This window comes from Ixodes scapularis, unplaced genomic scaffold, assembly GCF_016920785.2.
Source record: "Ixodes scapularis isolate PalLabHiFi unplaced genomic scaffold, ASM1692078v2 PGA_scaffold8__174_contigs__length_109621045, whole genome shotgun sequence".
NCBI lineage: Eukaryota > Metazoa > Arthropoda > Arachnida > Ixodida > Ixodidae > Ixodes > Ixodes scapularis.
Genome location: NW_024609883.1, coordinates 43,507,706 through 43,526,563, shown reverse-complemented (window position 1 = coordinate 43,526,563; position 18,858 = coordinate 43,507,706). Strand labels below are relative to the sequence as shown.

Genomic DNA, 18,858 nt, shown 5'->3' with positions numbered 1-18,858 from the left:
TCGCACCAAGCGGCGGGTGTACGAACTAGCTTCGGTGGACGGTTCGACGCGTGCTCAGAACACATGCATCGGCTGTTCCCCGACCAATCCACCTTTTTAGGAAATCACCGGTTCGAGATATTTGGGCATAGAACGTGCGTGCACACCACGAGCGCTCTCACGAGATCTCGCTTGAAAGCATGCCATGGTCGCTCGTGAATCCATGGAACGCGAACATGTGTTTTCACACCAGAAACTCTGGAACCGTGACTTCTAGAGGTGGATTGTCGAATGAGACTTTCACCCCGAGAGGTGTCATCTTGCTCAACTTTGGAAATAAGAGAAGAACGCGTCTCAGATGTGCGGGCGCCGCAATCATCGAAATATTTTCTTTCTTTTTCAGCCTTGATAAGACGTTGTTTCGAAGAACCTGGCCTAATTTCGAAGCGTTTTCACCCAAGCACAGATGATCCTACGCCGCTGGATCGAAGCAGAGCCGCAGAGCTCGCGCAGGTGCATCAAGTTTTCCTCGCTAGTTTTCACACTCATAGCCTTTCCTAAAACGAATACATCCCGAACTCGAGCTAAACAATTCAAGCTGTGACGATTCGTGATTAATGTAGGTCACGACATTTGGCTTATCTTTTGTCAGTAAGCTGACAGCTCGAGCGAGTTGTGTTTATCACTGTCGGCGAGGGACGCTCGCTCAAGATCAAATTTTCTGGTGGGTACACATCAAGGCGATCACATCGATACGCGTGTCTTGAAACGAGAGGAATCTGAGAACAATTTGCTTACCTAGGTGTGGCGGTCGGGCGTGGTTCCATGGGCAGGGAACATCGAACTTTATGCGTTCGAAAATCTACCAAATCCGGTCGCGACGGTGGTGTTCGTTTGAACGATATCAGGTACATGCCGGCCTGCCGTGTTGAATTGGGTTAACTCGCCTCCGAATAAAAATGATCACGTGACTAGAAGTTGAAACCCAGTTGAAGCACTGTGGGTTGAAGCAACAAGAGTTGAGGACAACTGGAGTTGAAGCAGGTTTTTACCTAAAACATTGAAAAAAAAAGCTGTAAAATGTATTAGTGACCATTTTTATTAAATACATTAAAAGGTACGCTTACGTTTATTAAAACAAAAAGCGCTCAGATTAGTTTACCGGTTTAGCCAAGCCAGTCCAATCCGCAACACCGTTTTGTTATTTTGCTTGCTTGACTTGTCAAGGTCTGCGTAGAAGTGTAGTTTTTCGTTCCTTTAGACCGACAAAGGCTTAATTAAGTTATATAATAAGGGTGGCGATGTGGGATAATTGATTCATACCCACGTAGTTCATTCAGTAAAATTAACACGGCGCGCTTATCTTGTGTACTCCCTACATGCCTTGCACATGACGTCACGCTAGGGAAGGAAGGGGCCCCGCGCCATGCTGGTGGTTGACTGGTTGACTTCACACCGCGCGGACGCGTTTACCAAGGTGTAGGATGCCGCTACCTGGCCGGACACGCGCTGGCATGCAGCATATTTTCAACAAAGGTACCCAGTCTTTTACATGTTAACTTGGAAAAACGTGTTGATCCTTACAATGATGACGTTCGTTACAGTACGTGTGGAATTTTTCGGTGTTGGTTGCAATTGTGCTACAAGCAGAAAGTTTCTATATGCCGCGGTGAAGAAATTTTGACGCGAAGGGCTGTTGTTTTGGCAAAGAAAAGCTTTATTGCGCAAAACAAAATTTGATGAGTGGCTCTAGGAGATGCTTGTAGCAAAATTGTTACGATTTTGTGAAGTAGTAGTAAACAACGCATCACCATCACACTCTAAAACCAGAGACATAAGAAATAAAATAACGGATAAGACGACTCAATGCTTCAGGATTTGTATTATAATCTTTCGTAACCAGCTCGCCTGAATACTTTAGCTCCCTGCAAAAGTTACCATGCCGCGGACGGCACGAGCAACGTCTCGGCAAGCGTGCACATGGGGGCCGCCGCCTGGCCCGACTCTCGGCGTTACACTCGTCCGTAGTAATAATTCGCTCGATAATTCGCTCGAAGCGTGGAAAAGGAGTGATGAAACAAAAGGCAAAGGGCACCTATGTCACAAACGGACGAAGCAGATGCAAAGGCGTGCAGGAACGTAAACAGCGGTAGAAAAGTGCCGTCACCCGCTGCCATGAAATGCGTTTTGCAAACTCAGTAATGTGCAGTCGCATCCCTTCCTTGCCACTCATACTTTCTCTTACTTGACGGCTACTCTGTCGCGGGGCATGCCGAACGATCGACGGGATGCGTAGCAATTGCTGTGTGGCACAGTTTTCCATGGCTCTCGCTGCGAGTTGCCGCTGGCTAAACCACCAGCATGGTCGTTACCGGTGTTCGACGTCATCATTTGACGTAGGTACAAGGCATGTATCTGTTTTTTGTGTGCCGCGTTGATTATACTAATTAAAGTATTGGCGGCGTGTGTAAACTACAAAGGCAGAGCCATATATTCGGAGAGCTTGGCCAGTCTGTGATGTCGCCGCCGTAATGCCCCCCTCCAGTCAGCCAATCAGCCCACTTTGTAGAGTGGGAGGCACCAGTGCATGCGCGTAAACTCCACGAGCTCCCAGCTGCCCACAGCGGAGCAGGGAGGGCTGCCATTTTCATTCAATTGCCTAGTGGAATGCAAGGGATCAACATCCAAATTTCGGTTCTTTCCTTTTATTTGGCAGGCTCTGGTAAGAAAATTATATAGTGTTATTCCTCGGTGGCTTAAAAAGCTAAAGATTGAAGTTTCTCCCCGTTTGAACGCAAACTTTTATTCAGGTGAAAAAGAAATAAGCCCATAGCAGACGACACGAAGCCTCAACAGTGCTCTGCGCCGACGGCGTGTTGCATCAAAATGGCAGTCATCTCCTCTTTGCTCCCTTCCTCTCTCTCTTCTTCGGCGCTCCCCTCCCTTTCCTTCACTTTTCTCCACTCCGGCGCCTTCGTCGCCACACCCACTGGCCAGACTCTCTCAATATAGACACTTTCAGGCGGTTTTTGCATGGGCACCACCATAACCACTTCAGTTTTTGTTTCCACTTGTTCCCTTCACTTCCTAATTATCGCAGCAGGAGAGGTTATTGCCACTATAACTGCTACTGTGTCTTTCTCCCCAGCATAGGCCTTTGCGGAGGCTTGTCAACGCCCGCTTCAGTGGCGCGGCATCTCGGTAAGACAGGAGAAAGTTGGCAATAGTGGCGCAACTTGGCGCGTGTTTAAAGTGTCTATACCGCTCTGTACAGGGGGGTGCTTCTCTAGCTATCATCATCATCATTTTTGACATCACAGGTAGGATAAACTGGGACATACCACACAGATCTTGTATTCCAAGGCCCACCAGCTCGCTTCATGCACCGTTTGGGCAATGCACGGCAAAGCGTTTCATGTTTTTTTTGTGAATTGATATTTGTAGTAGAACATTTACCAAAGTTTGAAACCGCACATTGCACACATAGTCGTGCCAACAACCACTTTTGGCGCTTAGGTGTCGAAGCGCTCGGATGGTGGTGTGCTGTTCTCTACCCCGAGTGCAAAAAGCTCGATGATGAAAATTGAATACCCAGCACATTATTCCACTACATCATCTCCCACGCCGAATAGGGTTTATTCTTTTTATTATGATTTGGACAAAATAAAACTAAGAAAGGAATGTCTTATCGAATTGAAAATAGAAAAGCAATATTCGAGAACCTCTTTGTGTGTGAGGTAAATACTTCAGTCAAAGCGAGTTTGTGTACTATCTGGTTGGTTCCAATGTGTTCTGCAAGTGGTGCTCTCTTATTAGTTCCGAGTTGATTCCTTTTTTTAATTTTGTAAACCAGTAAACAAACATATTCTCAAAATAGCTGCAGGAAGAAGCGGTGTCTGAATTCCGGAGTCATTTCAACTAAATCGCTGTTTATTCACTGGGTTAACGAGAAACTTTCGATACCCTTGCAATCCAAGTCCTGAATTTAGTAAGTCAGTGACACGTCAGCGTCCCAAAAAATGAGGAATATACCTGCTATGGATTACTACTGTTTGTTTGCTTAATTTTAACAGACCCAAATGTGCATAATGCGTGATGCGCTTCTCAGCCGAGCGATTTTAAATTTGTAAACAATTCTAAGCAAAAATATGATAGAACAAATTAATCAATCGCCTGATTTTTTCGGACGATAACCGACAATCTAAGAATTTATGAAAATTTCTGCTTTCCTTTTGAGCATAAGTCGCCATGTGACAAACTTTTTTGCCACGTATTCAATTAGGGAGGAGCTAAGCATCAGTTGCTGACGAGCATTCGCTCGCCAGCAACTGTTGAGTCACACTTGTATAGAAGCGTCGGTATCGGCAAGCTTAATGTAGCTAAAACAAGTGTGCGGCCCTTTGCAACACAACTGTGCACACTTGCACAGCTAAGAAGACAGCACGTCGTTTACTCTGGGGAATGAAAACCCTTTTTCTACAGCAGCCTCCCAGATATGAAAAGAAGAATCGAAGAGGTTGTAAATAGTCCCAACGTACGCCGCGCAAGCTGTAATGTGAAGCTCCAGGCTTGTTTTTGAAAAAGTGAACAGTCAGCTAGAACGGTAAGGACAAAACACAGACGGGAAGAAACGGAGACATACACACTGCTGACTATCAACTGAGACTTTATACTTCATCTTCATCACTTTGACCCAAAGATTCATACCTAAAGTAATGCCAATAAATCACCCTAAATACTTACGTTACACTACTAAATTCACTTTTGCATTATGTACCAAGATCACTCACAAAAATGTTTACTCATTTCTTTAATAAATGAACCGTTTTTAATCACCATAGATGCAAACTAACATAGCCACCCCGTGCTTTGAAATAGTGAGTCATCTGCTCGCATCCTACCAGCTGCACCACAGGAGGGCACCTGCGAGGTGGCGCCACCTATGCATCTCGTCACCAATAGAGTCGATTTTACATGATGTGCACGCAGGCTTCGAAAGCCACAGGCACGAGCACGGACTAACCAAGCTACTGGGAGGGGTGGTTGCTACCTACAGCAAGTTGGAATTTACCTCTCTGCGGGTGACTTCCTTTTGTTCTAAGTTTATACACGCTGTTGTTTTTATATCTTTTTACAAAATTGCAGCACGACAACGAAGATTGCGGACATCCAAGCTAAACATTACACAAATTACATTATCTCGACAAACTGTTTGTAACACTTCAAACTTTAATGACATTAATGCTGCAACTACTTCATCACACCTTTTAGGGAAATCACAAGATGCAATGCCACTACACAAGTAATATATAATTGCCAGCCATTTTGTCACTTCAAGGTTTCCCTCTCGGTACCTGCTGTACCATCTTGAACTTTTAATGCCTTCCTTTGCCTTGCTTTTCTACTGCAGATTAGAGGATTCGATCTGTGCACAGCAAAACAGAACACATGCAAGGACAGCGTCAGCTTGTGGTGAAAACCCAGACTGAGATCCTTTGTTTGTCCGAAAACAAATTTTTTATTCCATAGTGAATACATACACAACTGAGTTCTCTTTACTCAAAGTCTTAATGGCTGTGTCTACAAGAATGTCACCATAGCACATCGCATCGACGGGGAGACGAATTGCATTCAGCCAGCCCTTTCATCCTGATCTACCCAATCATAGCCGCCGCTTCTTGATTTAATGTGTATGGTTGCATCCATGTAAAATAACCATCTCGGCATGAAAAGCCAACAAACTGAAAAGAGCAGACTGGAAATAAAGAGCTGTGGTTGCGTTAAGAGGTTGCGTTTATCCTCTTTTTCGATTTCCTTGTTCTAAACGTTTTTTAGTGCGACAGAAGCCTACCATATTGAACCCCCTTTTCATTTTGTTTCCCCACTCTTGGGGAGCCCCACGGTGCCTTTATATCAGATCACTTACTCTACAGTTGCTTGCTCACTCTCTCTAGAGTCATTTTACTTATTGACTGTTCTTTTGAAGTCAAGCAAAGTCGAACATATGCTGAAACTGTGCCATAATTGAATACTTCTTTTCCCGAAAAATCTCGAAGCCACCCTAGAAATAGAGCAAAATAATAAAAAGGATCTATAGTTACCGCTAGAAGGACACGAGGTGGCCTTTTAATCTACTGCTGGCTATACTCCGCGACAACTTTTCTTGGCAATGCAGTGGAAGGTACAGGCCCGCGTTCCCTCTCCCATTTTGAGTGTACGAAGGCTCTCCTCCTCCCCCATTTCCGGGGAGAGGAGGAGAGCCCGCGCACACTCAAAATGGGAGAGGGGATGCGGGCCTGTACCTTCCACATCATTGCCAAGAAAAGTTGTCGCGGAGTATAGTTCTGATGGTGCTTGGGCATCTTACAAGCTTCCAAGATTAAATATGCTCAAAGAAACAGGGCACCGCAGAAGCCAGAAAACTAATTAAGGTTTGGATATCCAAAAGACAACAACAACACTTTGCTCTTTATATACCGAGTGTTTGGGAGAAAAGTAAAAGTGTTTTTTTTTTTTCATTGCAAAAAACAAAACAAAACAAAAAAACTATGCATTGCCCCATGCTCGGACCCTACCCAAATGTAGCGCTAGCAGTACAGATCAGATGCCAGAGTAGTGGTTGCTGTCACCCAATTGAAACGTTATAAGCGATTTTCTAAAATTTTTACGAGAAAAACAAAGCCTGAAAATACGTGGAGATGAATGGCGTCCGCTGCCAAGAATGTGCCCCATTTGTAATTGAAAATTTTCGAAAATTGCTCGCAACTTTTAAGTCAAACAAACAAAAAGCTCCAAAATTTTGGTACCTGATCTCAACCGATAGAACTAAATTTTGGGAGAGACTGAGCATTTGGAAATGCATGGTTCATTTCTGCAGTGAGAAAAACCCAGTTCTCTTTTCTCTCAAACCGCCAGTATGTCACAGACCTTCCCAGGAATACAGTATGGCCACTTTAATCGCTGCCATCATTGGAGGCCATGGTGTGCATGCCATACTAGTGGCGGCATTCTGGAAACTGATGGCTGAAGGCTGATCCAAGCGGACGACTCGAGGCCAGTGCATTTGAGACGTTGGAACTCACAACATACGAATCGGATTAGAGCACCGTGTCAATGCTTGTATCCAATGGAGGTAGAATCAGTGAGAACAGTTTGAGCATGCCCAGTGCTGCTTTAAACATTTATAGGAGCCAGCACGCTTTTAACAGTGCCCTGGCCCTTCGGTTGTACTGTGTTTAAATTTTGTTTTTGTAACTTTGCATATATTAGTATTTAGGGTGCGACTGTTTGTGGACACTAAATAAATAAACAGATGGATCCATTGGCACATACTCAGGTTGACAACTCGTACAGACTGGTTTAATTTTTGCCACCGTCGGAATTGGAAACTAATAAAAGATGTATTCCTGTTGGCCGGTGATGTTCGACGAAAGGCTATGTTTTTCACAGCCCCCTTTAGTATGGCTAAAGCTACAACGGAAAGGCTGGCTCACACATTTGCGTTGGAAAGTACTCGAGTGCTCCGCGTTTTCTTTTAACCGCTTACGATGAGAAAACAGACTGGCGCATCGGTGCCAGCCATCAAGCGGCCCTGGAACCGCATATAACTGAACTGAAGGTTTTGCAGTGTTTGCGAGACCAAATTGACGCACTACCTGCGAGAGGTCGCTTATACCATTGTCAGAACTATTTCGAGTCCCCAATAAAAAAAAAAAAAGTATGAATAAAAAAATGTAAATATATATGCGGACTGAGACCGTTTAGGGCTACCTGATGTACCATTCCGTTCTGTCGCCATAAGCAGTTACAAGGGAACGCAATTCGCTCCGACGCACTCAAATGCAAATGTGTGAGCCTGCCTTATTTTGAGCCACTAGATGGCGCTAAACTGTGGAAAAGGTCCGTTTGCGACCGTTGATTCACGACAACGGACTGACACCTTTTTTTGAAACAGTCCGCGATAATGCAGCAGTCCTCCTAACTTGTTTGCAAAGGATCGCAGCCTCCCGTGATGTGTGCCGCCATGTGCATGACCAGCTGGCGCTTCCTGGCGAACGCTTTGGCGCACACGTCGCACCGGTACGGCCGCTCGCCGGTGTGCGTCCGAATGTGCATCGTCAGCGTGTGGCGCTGAACGAAGCTCCGCGGGCACAGGTGGCACCTGGGAATGTCGGTATGGTTTAGACTCGCGTCGCCGCAAAAGAAACTCTGTCCAAATTTCGAGCTAAAATGTTTGTTTCGTGCCAGGTTCGTCAAAATGTCTGGCGCCGGAGAAAATCGACAATCTGCGTCGAGTCCTCAAACTCTTTTTGTTCGCATTCCACTCGTTCCAAAGCGGGTCGAAAGAGCCCTAGCACGCACCCAATAATGCCACACTGCACCGTCTTCTTCGTGACAAAAGTCCCTTTGCTATGGTCGCCGTCACCATGGCAACTAAGCATCTGCTGGATGGGTGCACACGCTTCGCTGCCACGGTGACGATGACGGATTTTACCGTGCGCAAGGAGACAAGAGAGTTTATTGTGCGGAAGGAGACGGCTGTGTGGCGAGGTCAGGTGTGTGCTTAGGCTCTTCCGCCGTGCTATTCGATGGGCGTTACGTGGACAGTGTGTTTGAAAAATTGACCGTAAAGAAACGCCAACATCCCCCAAACATTTTTTTATATTTTTTGCTCCGCGATATAATGATGTATCAGGAGATTATCCAATCAATACTTTGCTAAAGAGCCACACATATTTTTAATAAAGCCAAAACACTCAACTGCTCGAAACCGAAACATGTGCACGGAGGCTCGGAGAAGAGAGTTACTGGAAGTCGCGTGGCTATCACCCTACCCAGTTTTTTTCCATTCCTCCACTTCTCGGGCGTGTGAAGCAGACGACGACAACGACCAGGACGTTTCTGAACCGTTTGTCGTGCGATTATTTTGCACTCAATACCTATTCCCCTTGCTGTTCTGCGTTTGAAGATCAATTGACCAGTACCACAAACCACAATTCCGAAGTAGCGGTCTCAGTTTGTCGCAACGTCAGTCCATCGCGCGCCATTACGCGCCATTATCGCGCCGCAGTTTGCCTCCGTGATCTGAGCAACAATTTTTTTCAATCGATCAATGTATCAGTCCTCCTAATACATTGATCGGAAGCCACAAAAAATGGGGTTCAAATTCCTTTATAGTTTTAATACTGATAATGAACCTTAGATGACCCACAACTCTAAATATATTTGGTAGGCATCAGTTTGAACGGCACGTGACCATGGAAAAGAGAGGGAGCGAGCTGAAACCAGCCGATTCTCGACAGGCAGCTTTTGGGTGGAAAGAACACAAATTTCGAGCCGCAAATTGTGTTCTGGGTAGTTGGGCTCTCGCAGGTCATGTTCAAATAAAAACATCAGCAGGCATAAGTACCCTGTCAGTGTCCCTTTAACACAGATGACAGATTCTCTACAGCGCTAAATATTTTGACGAAAACTACACAAAAAGCATGTTTTTACGACCATCCGGCGGCAGTTTATTTTACAGGGGGACACGGGTCCAGAGTATAAAACTGCCGGCACCTGTACGGTCGCTCTCCCGTGTGGGTCCTGAAGTGGATCATCAGGATCTGGCTGCGGCTGAACGCCTTGTGGCAGACGCAGCACTCAAAGGGACGCTCCCCGGTGTGAGCGCGCATGTGCGTTGTGAGGCTGCTCCGCTCGGAGTATGCCATCGGGCAGAGCGAGCACCTGAAGGGTTTTTCACCCGTGTGCATCCGCACATGGCTGAGCAGACGGCCCCTCTGGAGGAAGACGGCGGGGCAGTGCTGGCAGCGTAACAGCGGCCGCTCGTCGCTGCGGGGAGCGCCCTGGATCGCGGCGACGTGAAACCCCCGCGTGTTGTAGCGGGCGTCAACTGGGTAGAAGAAAACGGGTTTCGGATTATGGGCGAGGTTTTTTTTGCAGGATTCTACAGTCAGTGATCTAGATACTGGATCCGTGAAATGTCAACCCACTAAATTCTTGATCCTGAAACAAGCTCTGTATTCGACGACGATTTCGGCTCGTAATTTCGAATGAAATCTGCTTCTGGCAACAATTTTCAACTGTACGCAACTTGCAGGGTGCAAGCTTGCGTGGAGAAAGGCATATTGTGAAATATTAAGTAGCGAAATAATAAAGGGTGGTTCAAGTCACCAGGCTCGATCTAAAATGGACCGTAAAAATCGACGTTTGCACGTAGCCATCTAAACTTTTCGTCAAAGGTGTACTTCACAGGTATGTTTTCTCCTGCAAAATTACAAAGCATAGTTTTCTTTTAGTAAAAAATAGGGCCAAGAAACTTGCCAGGGTCTACGGTGGGCTCCGACTCAGATGACCAAGTCCCGTAGCGGGGTGTGTTTGATGTTCCTATTGATAGATGGCATCGGGAGCAGCGTTTGAAGGTGCAGCCGACCAGCGAAATATAGCAGACGACACGCAGGCGAAATCCTTTGGCAGCAAAAGCGCCGCCGTTCAGACGCGTTTTTTTACTTTAAGTTTTGCTTTTATTGTTCAGATTTATTTTTTAACCGAAGTGACATTTCAAAAAGATTATATTCATTTTAATAAACCACAGTGGTCGCAAGCTGTCGCGATAAGGAGGTAGCACCATCTATCAATACGAATGCCAAACACCCCCCGCTACTGGGCCTTTTGTCGTCTGCGTTACTGCCCGCCGTAGACCCTGGCAAGTTTCTTGGCCTTATTATTTACAGAAAGAAAGCTATGCTTTGTAATTTTACAAAACAAAAACCGACCTGTGAATTACGCCTTTGAGGAAAATTTTAGGTTGCTACTTGCAGGCGTCGATTTTTACGGTCCATTTTAGATCGAGCCTGGCGACTTGGACCACCCTATACATTGGGCTATGGAGCCATTAAGGACAATTGCAACGTTGTGTTTGCAAGACACTTCGAAAAGTGACTGTTTGAAAAATGTACTAAATATTAGACCAGCTGTGAAATATTTCACGATTTAATACACTGAAGTTCGCAGCACATGCTGGCCCCTTGGCTCACATTTTAAATTGGAAGAGTTACAAAGAAGAATCTGAAGACACCATTATTTGCTAGTTTTCAAGCAGAAATCAAGCTTCATTTAATTCCCCGTCCCAACCCTTGAGGCAATAAATGCGAACACTTCTAGTGTAAAGAAACTGTATTTGCAAGTAAAGAAAGATAAGTACAACACTATAGGAGAGCGAAAACTTTTTTCATTCCCAATCAAGAAACTGAGTTGCAACCAGAAGACATGTTAAAAGAGAAATCTGGTCAACACCGAAACAAGCTGATTATAAACAATATCAAACGAAGCCCCAGCCTAGTGTTTGAGGCAATATTGGTTGCAAAGAAAAACTACACAAAAGGAGCAAATTTCTCGTCCTTCGTGGGTGGAAATAAATAGATATAGGTACTCATATAGACAGTGAATCATTTTTGCAGAATTCGCTGCAAGCAGTAGGGATATAGATTACATCCATATCCCTACTGCATACCTGCCAAGTTCGGAGAAACCAAATCTGGGAGAATTTCTAAACCGGGGGGGGGGGGGGGGGGGGGGGAGGGGGGCTTGTAGTTTTTAAAAATAAATGTTGATAATAAATTTACATGAAGGAAACTTCGTTACTTTTATATTGCATTGCTCATGCTAGCGAGACACGGCTGGGCCCCTTGTCGTTGCGGCCGTTTGTTGCAATAGCAAAGACCCCTTGTCTAAGTGCAAGGAGGGGGGGGGGAAACGAAAATAAACAGCGCGCAGAAAATACACAGGACGAAAGGAAGGTGTGAATGACACAAGCGCTGATATAATGCAATTAAATGCAAAGGTGCAAGCGAGCTGGACAAGAATGACGAAAGTAATCCCTGGAGAAGGGGAACAAGAGGGACAAAGGACACACATAAATCTCCAAACACAGCTAGGTGACTGGTGAGCGACCGAAAAAATCCGCCTGGTCCGGGTATCGAACCCGGGACCTCTCCATTACAAGTGGAGCGCTCTACCAACTGAGCTAACCAGGGGTCCGGGTATCGAACCCGGGACCTCTCCATTACAAGTGGAGCGCTCTACCAACTGAGCTAAACACCTTCCTTTCGTCCTGTGTATTTTTTGCGCGCTGTTTATTTCCGTTACCATGAACCAACTCGCCTACATCACGACACTAATCCAGGGGGGGGAATTTGGGTTTTCCGGGAAATTTTTCTCGGGAGTCTCTCGGGTAATACGAAAGACTTGGCAGGTATGCTTCTGTTTCACTACATCAATATAAACTGCACAGGATGAAAGTTTCCAAAAGGCAAACATCTTTGTATGCTATAAATGTGACTATCAACAACTAGAAAGGATCCAGGAGTACACCTTTCCAATTCCAAAGTTTCACACCGGTTTCCACATGCTTGCACCTTTACCAATATTGTCTTTTGCAATAAATAAACAATGACATCTTACACTTGGGTCATAGAGCCCATCCGAAAAAGTCACAAAAAGCCGTAACAGCTTCAACTCCGCCGAGTGCAAGTTTTGGTTGCCCGAAAAGAGGCAATTCTCTTCACACTTTCGATGGATAAGCCCATCCGAATCCGCGCGTGGAACCTACAGAAGAAGGGAACCCACCCACAACTTCGGACACACCACATTCTTCCCAGAGCAGTCTCCATGCAATGCAACCCGCTAACAGGTGCCAACCAGCGTCGTTTCGAAAGGTTTGTCCCATATCCCATTTTCACGCCAACTCAACAAGCAGCAAAAGCTATGACCCCGGCGAGCCAATTGCAGCATCAGAGTGGAGTTCGCGGCAGCGTATCGTTGGAGTGCACTCCTCTCGCAGAAATCTGCTACGTGCTCTGCTCCGTCACCGATTGGCTTGACGCAGAACACGAGTAGCAGTGTCGAGGTGTGCTCAAGTGCACCGTGCTCGCTCATAGCTGCGTACGACGAGAGAACACAGTCGCACACTGACGTAATCCATTTGGTAGTCCTGGCACACTTCAAACCTGTCTGCCACAATATTCCAAGGGATGCCCCATCGCCGAAAAATAGCCCACTCCCTATTTTCGGCACAATTTGCTGTTTTTTGAACACCGAAAGATAGCCCACTTCTAGTGATTGCGGGGCCTTGGTTAATGGTGACCTTGGCAAAAACGGTTTTACCTAACCACAGCGGGAGATAAGCGAACATTACTGACCGGGAAGGACAGTTGTCTTTGGTTCCGCCCCTCCTGCGTTCACAAGTTTCGAGGGTCGCATAATCCAAAACTAGCATTTTTAAACTTTTTTTTTTTTAAGGCAGATTGAAAGTTAGCTTGCCCATTATTTTCATCCAATTGCTATAAATTTTAGGTGGGCTAACTCTCGGCATATTTTTCTTATAATTTTTTATGCACCATTATATCTCCGTGGCATCGATGAAATTCGGACATGTTATGGGCAACCATTTCTCATACATGGTGCATAGATTTATTTGATCACACAAATAACGAGACATCTTGCTTCGGGGCGAAGGGAAAAGGGCGAGCCGAGAGACACTAGACCTTCGGTCTAGTTGTCTGCAGGTCGGAAGCGCTCCGCAGTGACCCGATGGATGCCACCGGCAAGCTCTCATCGTAAGCGTTAACGAGCGAGTGTGGCACGCTCAAACGCCAGTGTGTGAACCGGTCCGAACTCACCAGAACCCACCTCGGACCTCGGTGCGACACTGGGCAAACTCAAACGCCGCGACAGAGGGACTCCCCCCCCCCTTTCAGCCCGTGTGAGTAACCGCGTGAGCGTCGAGCTCGGATCGCTCGCGGAACGACAGCCGGCAGCGGGAGCAGAGGTGGGGCCTGTCGCCCTCGTGGCGCCGGCAGTGGACCACCAGGTGCGAGCTGGCGGTGAACGTCATCGGGCACAGCTTGCACTTGTAGGGCCGGTCGCCCGTGTGGATCCGTTCGTGAATCACCCAGTCCGCCTTGGTGGTGAACGCCTTGGGGCAGTAGTTGCACTTGAAAGGTTTCTCGCCCGAGTGGTACTTGAGGTGCGTCATCAGGTTGCCCCGCTGGGTGAAGGCCTTGGGACATAGGTGGCACTGGTGCGGCCGTTCGCCCGAGTGGATGCGCTGGTGGCGGACCATCAGGCTCTTGTCCTTGGTCTTGTACTTGCACAGGGTGCACCGGACTGCGGCGTCCTCGGTGCGAGCCTCCGTGGAAAAGGGCGCGTGTTGTGGAGCTGCGGGGAAGAAGATGCGTCGCTCGGTGGGTTGTGGAACGCTGCGACTCGGGTTCAAAAGTGTCCAGTCTTGGACGCAAACGTTCGGCGCTCGCAACTTTTGTACGCGCCTCGAAGAAGGGTGCGGCGGGGGTGGGGACATTACTGCCATTGGAAAATATGCAGAGGTCATTTTCTTATCCTCGACTATCTCACATGAAAGTGCAGATCCCAAGTAGCACGTATCGCAAAATGTTTCTGCGAGTACGCAACTTCGTAACTATGCTTCAACTAAAGTTCAGACCACACTGCCTACGGTAATGATTCATTATATCGAAATACCCGATTTTGGGAAGGTTGCTCTGGAAACGTAAAAAACAATACTCATTTTTACCTCAAAAACCTTGTTTAGCTCCTTGCAGAGTGTTACAAATTTCTCTTTTTACTTAGAGAATTAAGATACATGCATGCACATTTAAGATCAGTGTTTTGTTTATATAACCAAAATTCACACTTCTTGAATGCAAAAGGCATACTTTTTGTCTGTCAACCAAGTCTTGTAAGAACTGTTTTGTGCAGCACACAAACTTTGTGCAAAACATGCTTTCTCTTCTTGAGATGCTACCAAGTGTAGGGCCTTTCGAAGCGTAACAGGCTATCTAAACTCTGTCTCTTCTGTCCTTATGAATATACAGGCTATCAACAAAACCCTGTCTTCTGTTGCTACATTGCACACTTTTCCAATACACATTTGATGAAACTCGCCTCGACCGTTTCCTAAGCTAGGCACAGACTGCTTCTAGTCTAGTATACAGCGCAACTCAAGAATGAACATTCACACATATTTCACCTCTACCACAAGGTTTCTGCTTTGGCAACCTCAGCTGCATGCTTCACAATGGACAAGTTAGTTACAATAGGTGCAAAAGGGCTCTTCCGAGCACACCAAATGCTGCAAAAGAGCTTTAGAATCTTCACACAAGGTGTATATAATAGCCACAGACACTGCAGAACAAACTACCTCAACGTCCTCCGTTATTGCAGCTAATCCCCTCGACTGTGGAACTCCTGTCGGACTTGGTTGGAAAGGTCTCACGGAACACACCTATCGTGGTAAATTGACATGTCACACAGCTGCATAAAACGGGCATAAAGACTTCAATTAAAACGACGGGACGATGTAATCTCGGCTGTTCGCGTCCACTTCTAATTCTAAAACGAGTGAGGTGGGTGGTCAACAGCAGCTTCTCAGGGTTCCAACGAGGAAGACTGTTATCGGCAGATATTCTTCCGCAGTGTAGTAAGGCCGCCTGCAAGGCAAATTGCCACTTTTAAAACTTGAGCCCACAATGCCAAAAAATGTACCAAATTACCACACAAATTTTTTTTTTTTTCAAGCATGGCAACATTTTTTGAGGCAAGCACTACAAAAAGCTAAAGTTTGTTTTGTTCTCCTGTGGAAACTGCAACTCCTGAAGTAAAATGATTTATACTGGGAGGTTGAAGCACACTGGAGGCTTCTGTGGCAACATATAAAAATAGGCTGTAGGTAAGTTACAGTTGGCCTTTGCTTACTCTGGCTCCTACATTCCCTTACCTTGCTCCCAGGGTTACAACGTAACAATGCGCTTCGAGACTGCAGATCCCATCTGCCCTGCTCGCAGCTTGTGGAAGTCTTGGACAAGCCAGAAGAGTAGCACAGCTGTCCAGCACCTTTCTCTGAAAAGGTGCCCATGGCTGGACAACGAAACTGCTAAGGGTTTGTCTGTGGGTTGGTGTCCCAAACAAGATATGACTAGGGTTCCATGTTTTTGGAGTTTATTTTTCGTCAAATTGAGAGGGTGTTTTCCGGAGCTAATTTTTTGCCAAAATTCTGAGTTTATTTTTGTATGATTCCCAATTCTCCAAAATTCAGTTTAATTTCGCAGTGTTTCATATTAAAAATAAATAAATTATATAAAACGTAAATGTATGCTAGACACACAAAAAAAAAAAACGCGATTGCATATATTTTTATTTTTTACAGTAGTACTTGGTGTTGGTGCCATTACTACTGGCAATACTAATTAGTCCTACAACAAAATTGCACACAAGTGATGCTTCGATAAATGCTGATACCTTAAAAAGGCCCTGCAAGGACGTTTTTACTGGTTTTTAATTTCTACCGAACCTGAGCGCACTGAACGTACTTACTTAATGAAACTTTTTTTTTTTTTTTGAGTTTCGCTTTATTTTAAACGGTATAGGCAAATTAAAATTAAAAAAAACGAGCAAGAAATGACCTCCTTCATGACGTCCTTGCTCGCCTGAGTGGCCATGATCTAGAGGAAGGGTAGTGACGGCTCGAGATGGCGCTACTAAAGCATGTTCTGGATAGGCTGTATGAAGCGGGCAGCCAGGGCGGCTCGCATTGCATTTGCTGAGCGATTAAACACTAATTTGGCATGACACTTCATTGGCCACGAACGACAGCAAACACAGGGTAAAGATCAGTTCAGAACAAGAGGCACTTCGCGTTGCCATACCGCCAATCGGCCAAACCGCAAGCCAAACCTTCTTGCCGAAGGCCTTCAGAACGCTCGGATCCTCGAGCCCGTATACGACCACAGCGCCGCCGCATACATTCGGGACCTTTCTCCTACGGAAACATCCGCCCCTTAAGTGGAAGATGTTTCCGTGTCATCCAGTTTAAATATGACGCACTGATATTTAGTTACTCTCTCCGTGCTCGCTGGCTTGCCCGAACCCCATGAGACGTGGAAACCGCAAAAAGGTAGACATTAAAGGGAAGCTACGGAGGTTCTTGAAAAATGAGTTAGAAGTGAATTCTAGTGTATTTTTATCCCGTGAACCCGAATACCCACACCATTTGCTGCGCAAGTATTGTTTAAACGCTAAAAAACGCGAAAGACAGTCGCTGTTTGCGATGTCATCGACGGATTATTTGGCTGCCCAAGGCTAGGGAGGTGGGGCTTCAGCCCTATTTTGAAACTGCTCTTACGGCTCTCCGGCGCGTCGCATTGAAATATAATTATGATATCTGTTATTCTAAAGGCGAAATGAACGCAATTCAAGCGTTTTTCCTCAAATGTAGAAGTGCCCCATCTTCCCTTTAAATATGATTGCAGGGCCACTTTAAAATCAATAAACTCCCGGAGGTAGTTGCTGGGAAGCTTGTATTCATTCTATATTATTCTATCAACCACCTTTGCGGCCGCGCGAGGTAGAGTGGTAAAGCATGTAATAGAGAAGTTTCAACTGTCCCTCTCCCCCACTTTATGCAATCTCTATGGTCCATAGCTTTCACTGTTACAAAAACACAACCTCTCCTTCCTCTAAAGCACAAATAGTATGACCCAAACTGGAAACATAAACCGTGACTCGTGACTCGAAAGTACAATGACCTGCTGTCCTGACCGTAATTTGAAACAAAAGTGCGGTGGAATTTTCCCAGGGCCATAGACTCTACGCACTGATCAAACCATTAATTTTAAAATACTTGTATGTGTTTGTGTAGGAAAAAAAAAGGGGGGGGGGGGGGGTGGTTGGCATATTGAAATTCAGAGTTTATCGCTGTTTTTCCGATCTATCCGAAAACACGGAACCCTAGATATGACTGATGTTACACAGGCGTGCGAAAACTGAGCAACACGCTTTACTTCGAATATATGACTGATGTTACACAGGCGTGCGAAAACTGAGCAACACGCTTTACTTCGAAACAGCGTGTCATGCACCAAACTTTGAAATGCTGAGCTGCATAAAGTTAGCGCAGATCACAAAGCTGTGTGGAGGCATGAGCCAAGTCAATGCTTTTTACGAACCTTCAGGATCAGCGAGGGCAAGGCAGGGATCCTAAAGAGAGGAGTAAAACACGGAGTAGCGGAACGCGCAGAGGATTTGGCCCTCGCACTCAACGAGTGAGCTCCCAAATGGGTAATCCAACCATAAATTCGGAACATAAAAAAAAAAAAAAAAAAAACACACACACACACACACAAAATATCAAACGATTCTTCACACAGAGATCACGAAAAGTGCAGTGACAGCAAGTGTTCGTTACTTGCGTGATAGCTTATTTCCCTGGAGATAAATTCTTCATGTCCCTGACTGTCGGGTGACTGGACGCTGAAAACAACGATAGTCCATCACCAGTAGCGTTGGGAACGGCTTGAGAATCAAGAAATAAAAAGAACCTGACACACACACAGTCTCGTCGAAGCGTTTTGTTCGGTTGTCCCTATTCGCACTCCGAGTGCGGATAGTGGTGGATTCTAATCCACACTCCGAGTGTGGATTAGAATCCACAACTATCCGCACTCCTGGTGTCGCGAACTTTTGTCAAACCGGATTTTTAGGTCGAACTTTCGGGGTTTGACTGGGTCGAACCGGTTCGACAAACCTTCGAACTTTTCACCCTCCAGTAGCACCAGTAGTATGGTGCCTAGATCGCGTCTTTGACTGGTGTGTTTAGCGTCCTATCCCCCCAATATATCAAAAGTGGTCCCCAAGTGGCAACAAATGACGTCACAAAAACCGGAGTGTCATGTTGTTGCCTGTCGCGATCCAGGTGGTTGGGCTGGTTGGGCGTAGAAATGCTGGCGAAAAGCACGAGCAAACGCGAGTGTCGCTGTCAGTGGTCGCTGTCATCACGGCGTCCCACTGTACCAGGCGTCCCAGCTT

The 18,858-nt window shown here is 46.0% G+C and overlaps 1 protein-coding gene across 1 annotated transcript; it reads right to left on the bottom strand.

Annotated features, from left to right (window-relative positions):
• Nucleotides 1-5,477: 5,477 nt before the first annotated feature.
• On the bottom strand, nt 5,478-18,410 carry LOC8030348 (zinc finger protein OZF). Its single transcript, XM_042286966.1, has 4 exons — nt 18,239-18,410; nt 13,738-15,912; nt 9,538-9,961; nt 5,478-8,140 (listed from the first exon to the last, which is right to left on the bottom strand). Exons 2-4 carry the CDS (start codon nt 14,366-14,368, stop codon nt 7,957-7,959), a joined length of 1,239 nt encoding a protein of 412 aa, XP_042142900.1. The 5' UTR covers nt 14,369-15,912; nt 18,239-18,410; the 3' UTR covers nt 5,478-7,956.
• Between the last annotated feature and the right edge of the window lie 448 nt (nt 18,411-18,858).

Excerpts from the sequence above, each read along its gene's own strand:
- LOC8030348 (XM_042286966.1), bottom strand. The coding sequence starts at position 14,368 with ATGACCTCTGCATATTTTCCAATGGCAGTAATGTCCCCACCCCCGCCG. Across the intron at positions 9,962-13,737 it reads TCACGCGGTTACTCACACGG|ATTTCACGGATCCAGTATCT; the intron begins GCTGAAAGGGGG and ends TAGTGGGTTGAC. Across the intron at positions 8,141-9,537 it reads ACGGGAGAGCGACCGTACAG|GTGCCACCTGTGCCCGCGGA; the intron begins GTGCCGGCAGTT and ends CGACATTCCCAG.